The 16465-nt window shown below is 35.4% G+C and overlaps 1 protein-coding gene across 1 annotated transcript in view; it reads left to right on the forward strand.

Annotated features, from left to right (window-relative positions):
- The first annotated feature begins 352 nt into the window (after window positions 1-352).
- LOC149805750 (uncharacterized) overlaps window positions 353-16465 on the forward strand; it is an 87438-nt gene continuing 71325 nt past the window's right edge. Inside the window, exons 1-3 of the mRNA XM_089950422.1 lie at window positions 353-971; window positions 7087-7131; window positions 15997-16104. Coding sequence (XP_089806548.1) covers window positions 789-971; window positions 7087-7131; window positions 15997-16104 — 336 coding nt within the window. The 5' untranslated portion in view covers window positions 353-788. The remainder of the gene's footprint in view (window positions 972-7086; window positions 7132-15996; window positions 16105-16465) is intronic.

Here is a 16465-nt window from a genome sequence, read left to right on the forward strand (position 1 = left end):
TACTACATAGCATTTGATTTAGATTATAATGCAAAATAAATTATCCAGGCAAATAAACATGGATTCATGTTGTGTACTTTTGACGTGCACCCAAGGCCTTATGCACATTCGTTGTTACAGGTATTCAAGCCAAAAATATATGCAATATATTTTCACATGAACTTTTTTCGTTTATTTTACATTTTCGTGATAACGATGTTGTGTCACTATCCAATTAGTGAAGACCTATTACGATCTACAATTAGGTGGTCCTTCCTTAAAGCATTTTCTTTCGAGGCTTTACGGCTAATCGGATACGTACGGTTCATTGTTATCGCGGGCATTTAACCGCCTGAAACATGAAACCTTTGGTGTGCTTTTTTTTTGTCCCGACGGGAATTCAAATACTCATAGATAGTTCTATTGTTTTTACATATATCTAATCCAGTTATGATACTTACGCGTATCCTTAGGGACGAAAGACAGCATGTAACTTCATAGCGCAAAAGATATACATGCGAATAATATACGCTAGTCGTATTTCTCTTATTGCGTTTTGTTGGATTAAGCGATAAGCAGTATTATCAGTGGTTGCTCTTGGTGAAAGAGAGTGGGACTGTAACGATAGACGCATGTACTGACAACAGCTGTGAATTAACCATTAATTGGTCTATCGGATTAAGTTGCAACATAAATTTTTGTGACAAAATTCTTTTCTTTTCTCGAATAATTTTGAAGTGAGGACTTATCGTGGAAAGTGATTAGCGTTTGTTTTATTGAGTATATACTGGTGAGTCTTGGGTAGCATCATGGCGGTAAGTCTAATAGAGAATAGGAAAAATCATTTGTATGGACCGGAGAGGAATTCACGGTTCCAGGGAATTCGGGATAAATTGACCAAGAGTTCCGTACTGCAAGATGGCGAATACAACTTTACTGCGTACGGACTTCGAAAGAACAATTGGAATACCAGCCATTCGACAGATTACCAAGTAATTTGTTTACATATCCCATTCTCTGTCTCTCTCTCTCTCTCAATTCGTCGGGATCATAATTTTTTTCTAAACCGAAATGGTCGTTCGCACTTGTGAAAACATGCATTGATGCCAGTGCATAAACGCGCATCTAGACCGACCCCCCCCCCCAAAAAAAAACACTGTTCCTGTATTTAGTGTACAAAATAAACAAAAACTGTTAATCTAGTTTCATAACGCACTTTTCACAAAACAAAAATCTTCGTCCCACCCCTCCCAAATGTAGTGTATTAAAAGAGTTCCCAATTGCCACTCGCGCAACTTACTTATTTAAAAATTAATGCTTATCAATTTTCACACAAATTATAAGAATTCATGTTTCAAATATTACAATACCAGTAGAGGAAAGATTGGTTTGAATTCAAAGTTATTAATTCAGCAAGACTTCCTTCTTTTATATGTAGGGTTCTGGGGACAGTTTCTATTGACAAATTTAATGCCGCATTCACCAGTCTAGTATTAAAAAAATCATAAAAAAATAAAATACACACGTGAGGTCAGCGGCGTCGCTAGGGTTGGTGTCACCCAGTGCGGTAAACTCATGTTGTCACCCCTCCAGACTTCCACCATGGATTTCTTCTTCTTAAAATAAGTCCACGGTATAATATAAAAATAAGCACCAGACGCTCTGCAGACTGCATGGTGGCACCCTGTGCCTGCTAGTCACGTATTTAACTATGATCGGTTATCCGCTTATGAAATCCGACTAGACCGAGCAGTGTGTGCTCTGTAAAATTTGCATTTTTTTATTTTGGTGTCACCCCTCTGAGATGGTGTCACCCGGTGCGGTCCGCACCCCACTAGCGACGCCACTGCGTGAGGTCAAAAAGGTCCATATTCTTGGATAGCTATATTAAAAAAAGCGTAAGAATAATATCCACCGTCAATGGCAGTTCATAGCAAAAGATCATAAAAACAAAATCACGTTCATTAGATGATAATGTTTCAATGATGTCATTTGATGACACCATATATAAAAGTTTGAAGAAAATAAAAATAAAAATATTTTTAAAAAATGGATAATAATGTATCCTGGCCAGTTTTAAACATGCAGAAGTTATCTCCTATAATTCACACTATCTGAGTTTTCAGTGTAATTTAGTATGAAATTCATTCTGAACTGTCAACTGCAAAAGATGGAATTTAGACATATATCTACCTTGTCGATATCAAAGAGTTAATTTTCTAGATGAATTTAGACAGGTATTTTTACTTATCGATATTGTCGAACCTCTAGCCATATAACCTGGGGACAGGCAATGTAGAGCAGTATCACAATAAAGGGTTCTAGCTCAATGAGAATTAACAATACAGTGGGATCGGAATCCTTTCAAGCTTATCCATTCAGAAAAATGTAACTTATGTATTATAATATCATATTTATCTTGGCTATGGACATTCATTATCAGTTACATATCAGTCAGGTTAATGTACTCAGTACAAACTAGTTAAGTCCACACACACACACACACACACACACACACACACACAACCACGCGTTAAATATAACATTGCTTTCATATAATATTTTATTTTAAAGTGCTGGATAAAGCAATTTGAATATACCAATACTACTGGTATATTAAATTGTGACCCCATGGCGCATTAATGCGCATATATAAATATTGTTTCAACATAAGGTTATGTTTCAAAAGTAGGCCATATATACTGTATTCTCCAAATCTTTGATCAATTTCCACTGATTAATAATTAGTGATGTTGTTGTCGTCGTTGTTGTAGGGTTTAACGCCATTTTTCAGCACAAGATAGGCTATACATGGCGGCCAGTATAATTGGTGGAGGAAGAACCCTGGAAAACCCAGGGAAGAACCAGCGACCCACGAGAAGCTACTGGCAGGCTTTCTCACGTACCAACGTTAGCCGAGGTTGAGACTCGAACTCACGCAGACAGAGGTGAGATGGCAGTGATCCGTAACGGCGAGTGCTTTAGACCACTCGGCCACTCGGGGCCCCTAATTAGTGATGTAATAAAATAACGATAAAAATATAAATAATCCTTGTCTTCTAACTGAATTAAATATGGAAAACGACTTCTTCGAAGTTCTCTCTCTCTCTCTCTCTCTCTCTCTCGTATGCATAAGAGAGATAATACTGGAGATGTATGTGAAGAGAGAGAGAGAGAGAGAGAGAGAGATCAAGAAAACTAAACTTGCACCAAACTGCCTACAAGAACCTGGGACTTAGTAACGGTTAGATGTACACGTTCTGTGGTATTTTAATAGTGTTCGCAATGTCAGTGTTACAAAGGTACATTATAGTCTGTCTAGACTATACGGTGCATTTTTTGGTTAGGACCTGGCAGACACATACTTTAATCTATTTAATGCTTTGTTTGTCTTTATTTCTTTTTTCTTATTAAAAAACCCTATTAATAAGGGTCTGAAAACAGATTATTTAATATTAAAATGTCAGAAAACCAGAAACACAGTGGCCACACAAATTTTGCAGCAAAAAAGAAATAATAATAATAATCAGAACTTTGTATAGCGCCTAATCTTTAGAAGCTCTACGCGTTTTACAACATTAGACAACACATATAACATAAAAAACATATATAATGATATGATTACAAAAAACAAACACCATGAAATTAGAAAACATTAAAAAAAAACATGCTAAAATATTTTAGGTAGGAAACATTATTAGGTCTTCAAGTTTGTTCTTGCAGTCGAAATAATATAAACACCCTTACTTGACCGACAGTTTATGAATAAATTCCGCACGTAGAGGAACTTACTAAGAAAATCGGTGAATATAGTACAACAGATTGAGGTATCTATTGTTGTCATAGCACTTTTTTCATTCCGACTGGTTGCAATATTTTCAAATGGTAGAGGAAATTATAAAAGAAAACTAGAGCAACTGCTATGACTCATCAGCACAAATCTCCACGTTTCGTATTGTATATTATAAACCCCTGCAATCACCAGGACTGAACCCCTAACAGACAGGAAGGGACCAGATATCTTTTACCCTCCCAGACACCCAGGGATGGCAATGGCTGGTCGAGCAAGGATACCCCCCCCCCCATCGCAGATGACTACAGCAGGTGCAGCACAGCTTCAGCGTTTCGCGAAGTTGACCCAGGTATTCATTAGATGTGGTCATGGCCAGTAACGGCCTTAGCAACGCTGGGCCCGATTTAAATCATTTTGGCAGGGCCCCCTGGATTTACGCGTGGGGCCCACCGTGAGCAAGGCATTTGAAAATAAACTTTTAAACAAATTTTATATGATATTAAAATGTCAGAAAAACAGTCCATTTTCTTCCATCGATTAAAAATTACTTTTTCTCTTTTGATATATTTTTTTAAAATTACTGAACCACTATGAGCGCGGTGCCCGATTGGGCCAAATCGGTCCAATCGGCCAAAGGCCGGTCCTGGGTATAGTGATAATTGAGCAGTTGATGTTGGAATCAGTCTTATTCAGACTAGATCTCTACAGTCCTACGGTAGATCTGATGGACATGTTCTGTTGACTTGTGGTTCACCAATCAAATCACAGCTTTAAAATATACGAAGTGATGCACGTCATTGGGAACATATAATTACCACCTATAACTCTCCATAGCAATACTTTATCCGATAGGATATTAAAAATAATTGGACTGTAAGTTCCAAAGGTCACCAAAACAAGCACTTTTATCGGTGTGTATCATATTGACACGTAGTACTGTGGAGATCTGATTTTAATCAGATTAATACCGCGATTTTTTTATTTAAAAAATGGTCAGTTGAACAGTACATTTCCATTTGGAGGAGAGAGAGAGAGAGAGAGAGAGAGGATTTTCTATGTTGCAAATATATCGGATACAAATCGGCACTTGGAGTACATGCTTAACTTTTGAGGAGGAAATTGGATCAAGAATAGTATCGATTTTCAGTCTAGTTCCATTGGAAATTAATCTATTTTTAAACGTTTTATGACAAATACAGAAAATGACTTTAAAGGCTTCGATGTAAATAAATTATGTTGATGTACCCACAATGTGTACCTAACCATCCTACGTTTCAAACGATGATCATTTACAATAACACAGCAAGGTAGTCGCATTTATATTTTTCATTAAAACTTTCAGATGATTTGTTATTCCAATGTTGTGTTATCAGATGGTATGGAGAAAATAAGGACGGATAGTCGCCATCTTTGTTCTTCTATGACATCTAACAATCACACATTTTTCTGAACTAGATTAAACTTCACTTTAATTTTTTTATGTGCGTTACACCATGAGTACGATTTTACTGCACAATGCCACCGCAAATATGACAACTCGTCTATAAAAAGAACAGTTAAACGAAAGTTTACAGAAAGTAAGTGCTAGGTCAGAAATGCAGTTTGGAATCCATTGCTCTTATCGGCCGCGAACGCATACAGTTTTATATTACTGTTTTTATGCTTTACGTCCTTGTTTTAAATATATCTTCCTAAAACATCGATCTCTAACTTTTCTATCGATAATTGATTTTACTACATTTGTAGGTTGACTAACCGATTATTCGACTAATTGCGCCAGGTCTAAACAAATGATCATATATTTAAAGTAGATTTCCCCTGAAAACATATTGTTTCTTGTCTATAACAGCATGTAAGCTTGCCAATTCATTATCAACACAACAAGACTACATATTAAACTATTATGGTCAAAATACAATTAACTTTTTGTGATATGCTGTTTTTCTTTGTCTTAATTTCTTTTGTTCTTTCTTCATTCTTTATTTCTTGCTTCATCCAGTCTTTATTCATGTTGTTCTTCCTTTCTTCCTGTTTCATAGTAAATGTCTCCATACAAAAATAAAAATTCGTATAATATCCAATGATTTTACTCGAGTATTTAAGGATACTGTTATAATTTTATGCTCTTTAAAATAAGTAATAGAAAAGAGTGAAAAACAACAAGCTTTGTAAAATTCAACAAATACTTTATTTCCTACGACTACAAAGTGAGGAAAAAAAGAACTTACGGTATTGCGAATTAAATCCCAAAATAATCATAGAATTACAGACACAAGTTCTAATAATAAAAGCTCTGAATAAACTTTAGTGGAACTCAAAATTAAATCCAACGCTGAAAGTGTTGCTGTGTCTGTGGTGTCTTGTATCGTGGTACATTATCAACAGTCTCTTGTTGAATAACAGTAATATAATTTCATATTTGAATTCACTATAAATCCCAGTGTATATCTCTGTCCAAGAATATTATTTTATGAGCACTCTGTATTTCCAGAGAAAAATCACTTGAAATGAATAATTTGAAAAAATAAATTCCAGCCCAAATGAATTCCTGGACACAAAAATAATACAATTGAATCTGCTAGATGTTAAAACAAGAATAAATAATTTTTTCATGTGACAAGATTATATCGTCCTCTACTTGACATCAGGTCACATTAGCTTTTTCTAATAAAAACAATTACTAATGAATAATTTCTATCTGGAAGGTTTTAAATGTTTACAAGATAAAATGTTAGTTATAATTAGAAGGTGTGTTACAAAAATTATCATACAGAACCTTAAAAAGGTCAGGTATATAAGGGAAATCCCAATAACCTAGCGCCACCCAAATAAACATGTTTACTTCTATTAATAATGAGCCTAACATTAAACCCATCAACATAGAGAATATTTTAGCTTTGTAATTAGTTATTTACAGAATATGAAGGGACAAAAAACAATAATTCAGGTCAAGTGGAAAATAAACTTGATTTTGAGCAAGATTACGTCCAACAATGTTATATTGCAATAGCATATAATGAAATTTAAAAAAAATTAAAAAGAAAACTTGCTAACAAACAATTCAAATTAAATATACATAACAGTACGAATGCATACAAGTTATCTAGTTCAGATCTGTCGGTTTTAAAATATTACGAAATATCTAGGAGTAAATCAATACACCTGCCACTGCTTCTAACGTTTGTCTGCAGTTGTCGTGTAAATATTGACAATATTACAACATTGTTTGCTACTTTGACAGTTTTACAGCTGCCTGCCTGTGTTGATTAGAATGATATATAAGTTTAGACATTTTTATTCTTTCTCTTTCTCAGGGAACCATGCTGGATCCCCGCCAGAACAAATCAACTCCCAGTCAGGTATACACAGGGGCATCTGATATAGACGAACAAACGTAAAGTAGATACCATATATCCTTATGTATAAGCCATACCAAATAAAACCCATTTTCAGAATGACATCACAGACAGCCATATTAAATTACAATATTATATTTTTACCGTTGATCATAAAAGGAGCTTGACGAATTAAAGTAAATTTTGTAAGTATGTAAGAAACATATCAACAGCTGGAAAAGAAAAAAGATTTTCCATTCGTTGTTTGCTAATTTTGTCTCAGTTTGACTGGTTAAAATATAGAAGGAAAAAAATATGTTGGTTGACATATAGAACAGAGAGGTAACGGGTTTGTGCTCAAAGTATGTAAATTTATTATCACTGACACTTTAAAACGCTCTCTACTGATCTGACTCTAAAGAGAGAGAGAGAGAATATTTATATGAGAAAGATAGCGCATTTTACTAGTGATTATATCGGTTGATATATATATATATATATATATATATATATATATATATATATATATATATTGATGGGTGGTTATATAATCGGGAAAACCACTGACCTGGTCAAATTTGGCTGGGCCGAGTAAAACTTGACTACATACTCGTCCCTGGTCCAAGCACGTGTAGATTCGCTTCTTGATCTTAAATCAGAGTGCTTTTACTACTCTTAACAAGTGGCGAAGTTCAACATCGCTTATGAATTGACAAGGGACAGTTATAAGTAAACCATGCCTAATGTGCCTACTTGCTTATAAATAAACCATGCCTAATGTGCCTACTTCTTTATAAGTGAATCATGCCTAATGTGCTTACTTGTTTATAAGTAAACCATGCCTAATGTGCCTACTTGCTTATAAATAAACCACACCTAATGTGCTTACTTGTTTATAAGTAAACCACGCCTAATGTGCCTACTTGTTTATAAGTAAACCATGCCCAATGTGCCTACTTGTTTATAAGTAAACCATGCCTAATGTGCCTACTTGTTTATAGTATACCACGCCTAATGTGCCTACTTGTTTATAAGTGAACCATGCCTAATGTGCCTACTTATTTATAAGTGGACCATGCCTAATGTGCCTACTTCTTTATAAGTGAACCATGCCTAATGTGCCGACTTCTTTATAAGTGAACCATGCCTAATATGCCTACTTCTTTATAAGTGAACCATGCCTAATGTGCCTACTTGTTTATAAGAAAACCATGCCTAATGTGCCTACTTGTTTATAGTATACCACGCCTAATGTGCCTACATGTTTATAAGTAAACCATGCATAATAGTTATACTTGTTGTTAGTTTAGAACATGTTGCAAAACAACATCTTTATTAACACAGGTACCCGGATGTAGCATTGCTAATAAAATGGGTAATTGTCATGAATGCATTATGTTACAGTTTCACACCTAGCCTTTGATTTGTTAATGGTGTTTGCATTTACTGTGACAGTTATCAGTAATTTAGGAATCCCATGTCTTTATGAATCAAAATTCGGAGATGTTAAAAGACAGAGAATGCCAAAAATGTTTTCATCTGGTCAGGCAATGTTAGACTGAAGCTTTATTGATACATTGCCATGCCAAATAGAAAGATGCCAGCATATATTTGTATAAGCATCTAATTACTTTTCACAAGAGAAATGCTGCCAACTTACATTCGAAATAATTAATTTTTAGTATTTCATCCTCCACACAATGCATGCAGTTTTAATCTATTTATAAAACAGAGAATGTGGAGACAACAACTGATTGCTAGAAGTCTAGTTGGGCTAATGACCTAAATATGTTCCAATTCTTTTGGACAAATCAGCAATCTTCCTTTTAATGACACCCGTTTGTAGCCCCCCCCCCCCCGAATGGATGCTTGATCAAAATGGATAATTTAGTATGAACGTTGGAAACAGACTTGGGATTTTTAATTTAAGTGAAAGTTACTGATATTTGTTTGTGTGACAGTGTATTGATAAACAGCACATTCATGAAAATACAACTGATCTGTACCGTTGTCCGACCAGACAAGGATTATCACATCTCCAGTTTCTAAATGTATACCATATCTAGCTTTATCACATACCCTGTCTCTTAATTTATCTCATATCTAGCTTTATCACATCCCCTGTCTCTTAATTTATCCCATAGCTAGCTTTATCACATCCCCTGTCTCTTAATTTACCCCATTCCTAGCTTTATCACATCCCCTGTCACTTAATTTATCCCAAATCTAGCTTTATCACATCCCCTGTCTCTTAATTTACCCCATGCCTAGCTTTATCACATCCCCTGTCTCTTAATTTATCCCATATCTAGCTTTATCACATCCCATGTCTCTTAATTTACCCCATTCCTAGCTTTATCACATCCCCTGTCTCTTAATTTACCCCATATCTAGCTTTATATCATCCCCTGTCTCTTAATTTATCCCATATCTAGCTCTTAGAGATGTGTGATAGCACATAGAAAAGGAAAATCATCTCATCTAGATTTCTGAAACGTTTCACTGTAAATGTGAATCAATACATCAAAGACTCTATGTGCAACTGCTGTTTCTCGAGTTACAGTCTCTTATTATATGCGAGTGGTCTAAAGCGCTCTCCGTCACGGATCACTGCCATCTCACCTCTGTCTGCGTAGGTTCGAGTCTCGGGCTCGGCCCATGTGGATATGTGAGAAAGCTTGCCGGTAGCTTCTCGTGGGTCGGTGGTTCTTTCTGGGGTTTTCCCGGGTTCTTCCTCCACCATTAATACTGGCTGCCATGTATAGCCTATCTTGTGCTGAAAAATGGCGTTAAACCCTATAACAACAACAACAACTTATTATATGCTTATCTAAACAGTTTTGTACTAGAACATACCATTTTCATGGTTTTTACCCATTTTTTTAAATATCAAAATTGCATCAGGTACCTGTGGTATTTACCCATTTTTGTAGCTTACAACAGGTGCTTGTGGTTTCTTAGTGAAAGCGTAAGCAGTGTAGCGGAGAAGTGTACTGTGTTGAGTATAACGAAGACAAGGTTGAATACATGGGAAGTCTCTTCACTGATATATATATATATATATATATATATATATATATATATATATATATATATATATATATATATATATATATATATATATATATATATATATATATCCCCTCTGCAGTAATAGGGTTACTGCGGCAGAAAGGTGGACATTTAAATTTTTTATGAGTTACGAGCCACCAGTCAGTAATCAGCAATGCCGACAGGCTAAATACATGTAAAACTCAAGGTAAACTATATAACGATTTAATCAATATCAATAATAAATAAAATAATTTAAACGATTTCTGGATATAACTCTTCCAGTTACACTTCACTCATAAATTTCAACAATTTCTGCAGGTTTGATTGAATGCTGTACCTTGGACACTTGGCCATCGTTTGAAAGTGTTGGTGTTGACCAAAAACTTTTCCTGTTTTCAGAAGCAAGTGCATGTGTTGTGTTGTTATCAGAAAATAAAGATTAAAAAGATTTCACCTAATTCAACCAGAATTTTAAAAGTATCATACAACAAAAAAATCAATCGTCCAGAACACGTTTTACATTTATTTCCTAAATGTAATAAATTACCAAAAATGTGTGGACCTCTATTTGCATTTGTAAATGACATAGAAAGGAAGGGAATTATGACGGATGCAAAGAGCGTGATGAGAGAGAGAGAGAGAGATATGCTTGAACTTGGGTCCGTGTAAAAGGGAAGGGGAAAATATGCTTGAACTTGGGTCCGTGTACAAGGAAAGGGGAAAATATGCTGAAACTTGGGTCCGTGTAAAAGGGAAGGGAAAAATATGCTTGAACTTGGGTCCGTGTAAAAGGGAAGGGAAAAATATGCTAGAATTCGGGTCCGGGTATAAGGGAAAGGAAAAATATGCTGGAACTTGGGTCCGTGTACAAGGGAAGGGGAAATATGCTGGAACTTGAGTACGTGCGATCCGACCACAAGCAGATGCATCTAATATATTTATCTAATAATGTATGTGCACGTTGTTACAAGCAGGTATGTATGTATGTATGTATGTATGTATGTATGTATGTATGTATGTATGTATGATGTATGTATGTGTCACAACTCGTCTACAGTATTAGAGCTAATATGGTAGAAAGGTGGACATTTAAATTTTGAATGACTAGCGAGTGCCCAGTCAGCAATGCCGACAACCTCAATACATGGAAAACTCACAATAAAATATATTGCCATTTAATCAATATTAATAATAAATAAACTATTGAATCAATTTCTGGATATAAATCTTCCAATTACACTCCACTAATAAATTAACACATTAGTTTGACCTGTTACAAATGTCTTCTTTATTCCATCATACCAGATTTAATATCCTAATGTGAGAGTCTCCTTTCAGTGAGTAGCTCTTGTACTCATCTGTATTAATTCTCCTTGCTCCCTTCTCCTTCCCTCTTCCTCTGCCGCTCCTTACTATTCTCTTTATCCTGCACCATTACTGCCACTCCTCGTACTCCGCTATTCCTTGTACTATTCTCGCACTTTCCCCTTCTCTCTTTAAGAGTTTGGTGCCGTCTCTACGCGCACCCTGGGAGATTCTCGTAGAATCTTCCTATTTCTTTCCCAGTCCAATTGCTCTTTCCTATTTTACGAGTCTCTCGCTCGAAGTGGTCTTTTCCAAAAGAATTATTTTTATAAGTCTTATATCCTCCGCTCATTTCAAAAGGTCAGGAACCAATGATTAATTTCACCTGGCACTGGCTAGACGTTTCATTGTCTTTCTGAGACATTAGCTCCTTCTACTGGTAGGTTTTTAAATTTCTATGATTCCGATTGGCTGGTACGCCTAGTCTGATGTTCGCTGCTTGCCACAAACCCCTCTTCATACGGATCTGTCAACATAAAAATATGTCCGTTGCAGCGACACAAGAGGGTTAATCCCTTAGATGCGACTAGCCGACTCCTATGAGGCGGCATAGCGGACAATAGCTAGTCCAATGAGAACATTGCAGTTGAAATTTTAATGTCATATGTCAAGAATTCCAATTTCACATGTTGAATCAAATTGCGTATCCTTAAAGTTCCATCTTCTCGGTCGAGAATTTAGATTTATTGTGTTGAATTGTGCAGCGGTGGTAGAAATTTTAATGTCCTATGTTCAGAATTCCAAGCTCAGATGTCGAATCTAACTGTTTGTGTTGAAAGTTCCATTTGATACGTCGAGTATTTAGATAACAACTGTTGAATTACACAGCGTTGTTTGAAACTTAGAATCAAATGCTGATTTTTTTAAAATGGATTTTATCTAAGCTGGTCTAATGAGAATGTTGCCGTTGAAATTTCAATGTCGTATGTCGAGAATCAAATTTCAGATGACGAATCATACTGTTTTTCCTTAAAATTCCGTTGTCTAGGTCGAGATTTTAGATTTTATCTGTTGAATTGTACAGCAGTGGCTGGAAGTTTTATTTCAAATGTCGATTATTTAGATTTCATCTGATGAATTACACAGCGTCGATTGAAACTTCGATGTCCAATGTGGAGTTTTTAGATTTTAGTTTTTGAAGTGTACAGCGGTGATTGAAATTTTAACGATGCACATCTTGAATCACATTTATTGTGCTGAAAGTTCCATTTCGTATGTCGAGTTTTTAGATTGTATCTGTTGAATTACACAGCGGTGTTTGGACGTTTTAGCTTGCTTTGTCAGATTTGCTATTTTATATATAGTGAAATAGGTGTTGGTCTTAGTAGTTACATTTCACGATGAAAATGTTTACTGTAACAATTCTAAATAATATCGAATGTTAAGACGTATCATTTGTGTATTCAATTACGAGGCCCCGTTATATTTTATGCATTTACAGTTTGAAACTTATCATTCTTGGTTCGAGAATTACTAGGAACTTCCTCGCTAGAGGTCGCTCTCTCTAAAAGAACCGTGCCATTTTTAAATATGGAAGATTCCCGTTGATTGATTTTGAAGAGCGACAATACAATGAAAATATCTGCTCATATTAGTTATCTTACTACTCTTTATTGAAGAAACTGTAACCAGTGAGCTGCAGGACTACATTTTAAGTCTATATATATATATATATATATATATATATATATATATATATATATATATATATATATATATATATATATATATATATATATATATATATATATATATATATATATATATAGATAGATAGATAGATAGATAGATAGTGAATGATATTATGTTTGCTTTAGTATACCTATCCAGAAGTATGAACCTTTTTGACCTCACTCGTGTACTTTATTTTTGTATTGAATTTTTATATTTGGCAGGTGTATGCAACATTAAATTTGTTCACAAAAACTGTCCCTTGCACTCATATATAATACCCGAATGACGTCACCGGCAGCCATATTTGTGGTTTGCTGGCAGATTTACCGTTCAGTTTATATGGTGTTTCAAAGTTTAAATAAATTCATTGAATCTGGCGATACTGTTACAACACATACACAGATACATATAACGCAAATCAGGCTTTTCTCTCAGAATCTACATAATCTGTTGATGCTTGACTCTACTTCATAAGTTAATTTTGCTGCAGTTTCAACTTGTTCAAAATTGTCAATTTTGGTGGTTGCATTTAGGAGAAACTTCAAGGTTGCCCATCGTCCAAGTAAAATTGATGAATATCGCCTGATAGAGTCCTTATCGAGAAGCATCTATAGGAATGGTTTTGGGTTATAAACAGGGAAATAAACCTGCATACATCTGATTTTTAGCTAATTATATTTAGATGAATGAGTTTACAGTGTATCAACACATCTAGGCAGGGGAAAATGTGGAGGGTGAGTGTCACTCAAAAGAATACAAAACAAGCTTTAAACAAAATTGTTGTATAGCTTTATTAACATTGACAAATATTCGAATTCTATCCGAATACTAATCTTCAATCAAAAAGTGCGTACACTTCAGAAGTTAAGTTACAACACGTGCGTGTATCCTTTACTTAAAGAGACTCCTCACGTCTTCCTCAACTGCGGCTCGAGATCTTGCAGACGACCGGTCTAATCTGTTGATGTTTGACTCTACTGCCCTTTTGCCTTCATCTAACAAGCTAGCTTCTGAATCCAATCTATTCGTGTCGGCTGCTAGATTCGTTAGAATGTCACCGAAATTAGGGTTCAAACTTACCCTCCTTGTCGTTTTATCAGCGTAAATGTAAGAATTTTAATGTCATTAAAATATATAAAATTAAGTCATGCAGCACGTTACTACTGTTTCTCAAAATAAGAGTAAGATCAATACTTTCAGCAGAGATGTACTCGTATTTACGCGCATCTTGACAAGGGAAACGAGTAACAACGACAAGCAGCCTCATTGTTGAAAACAATACGCGTCGTTTTACAAGAGCGACGGAGGAAATTCATAGTAATTCTCAAACTGTGAATGCGTAAAAGGCAATGGCGCCTCACAACTGAATACACGAATGATACATCTTACTACTCAATACAATTTTGAATTGTTAAAAGGGTATTCTCACCATGTGATGTAGGTTTTAACACAAACATACTATTTCACTATATAAAAGTTGCAATTCTGACACGCACAATGAAAGGACAACCACCTCTGTGTAATTCAACAGATACAACCTAAAAACTGGACATACGATATGGAACCTTCAGCACAATGAATGTGAATCAGCATGTTAAACTGAAATTCTCGACATATGAATTTAACATTTCAACAACCGCTGTGTAATTCAGTAGATACAATCTAAAAGCTCGACAATAGATATCGAAATTTCAACAAACACTGTGTAATTCAACACATGAAAGCTAAATGCTCGACTTCTGAAATCGAAATTTCAACAAACGCTGTGTAATTCAACACATGAAAGCTAAATGCTCGACTTCTGAAATCGAAATTTCAACACAGTTTAATTCAACTCGTAAATTAAGAATTCTCGACATATGACACTGAAATTTCAACTACCGCCGTTTCATTCAAACGACACAATCTAAAACTTCGACAATGTAAATGGAACTTTCAACCATTGCTGTGTAATTCAACAGATACGATCAAAAATCTTGATATAGAAAATAAAATGGAATTTTAAGGACAAGCAATTTGCTTCAACGCGTGAAATTAGAATTCTCGACATATGCCATTAACATTCCAACACCCGCTGTGTGATTCAGAAGATACAGTCTAAAACCTCGACATTGGATATCGAAATTTCAACAAACACTGACAAACAGCTTGATTCAACAAGTGAATTAAAAATTCTCGACATACGACATTGAAATTTCAACCGCTGCTGAGTAATTCAAACTACACAATCTTAAACCTCGACCTGGAAAATTAAATAGAACTTTTAGGACAAGTAATTTGATTCAACACGTGAAATTGGAATTCTCGACATATGACATTAAAATCAAAACTTCAACGTTCTCATCGGATCAGCTTTTCTCCGCTGCGGCGCATCAGAGACTCTAATCTAATTAATGAATAACACACAGCCGGCCATCCGCTGTGGGTGTCACAAAGCCTTCAGTCAACTGTCATAAATCGTACGTAACTCTTAGCCAGCAAGAAAGTTGAAATCACAGCCTTAATGATAGAACAATTCTGACTATTTCCTCACAGTATGTATGTATGTATGTATGTATGTATGTATGTATGTATGTATCGAGGATAGATGGCCGAAATTGGTGGGTACATGGATGTATAATTTCACCGTTTGATGCGTCCCACGAGACAGGAAGAGACTGGTATATATTTTAATTTGTGATTATTACTTCCTCAGATTGTTACTCTTACAATTTTGGAAGCAAACCACTAGCACGATGCTGAAGTAGTCAAACAAAGACTAACAACGTTTTACGCATTCGTACCTAATGATTTCAGCTTGTACACCATTTTGACATGGGAAACCAAAGTGGAAAGCTTCTGGAGAAACGAATCTATCAACTTGGTGTCACAAAAGACGATTTCCCACAGCAACTGATAAACAAGGTAAAGTCCCACACTCCTATGGCTAAACTTCTAAGATCACCTCACCCACCCACGTTGTGACTATAGGACTCACGGTACTAATTCAACTTTCATAGTAAACATATGGAAACCACAATGGTTCGTATCGTTGCTCACAATTGACCTGTCATACATGTACCATAAAATAACTACAAGGGAGGACATTTGTCTCCTTGCTCGCACTACCTATTTAAGAATAAACGCTGATATTTCAATCGACGCTTTGCGTAGCTTAATAAATTTGGTACCGATATTTAGCTCAGGCATTCGACTGTGGATCCCTCAAAAGTTTGATTTATTATCATACCCTTAAGGTATGCCAAATCATTTTCCAACGCTACCG

This window comes from Sinohyriopsis cumingii, chromosome 2, assembly GCF_028554795.1.
Source record: "Sinohyriopsis cumingii isolate HCF-2022 chromosome 2, ASM2855479v2, whole genome shotgun sequence".
In the NCBI taxonomy this organism is placed as follows: domain Eukaryota; kingdom Metazoa; phylum Mollusca; class Bivalvia; order Unionida; family Unionidae; genus Sinohyriopsis; species Sinohyriopsis cumingii.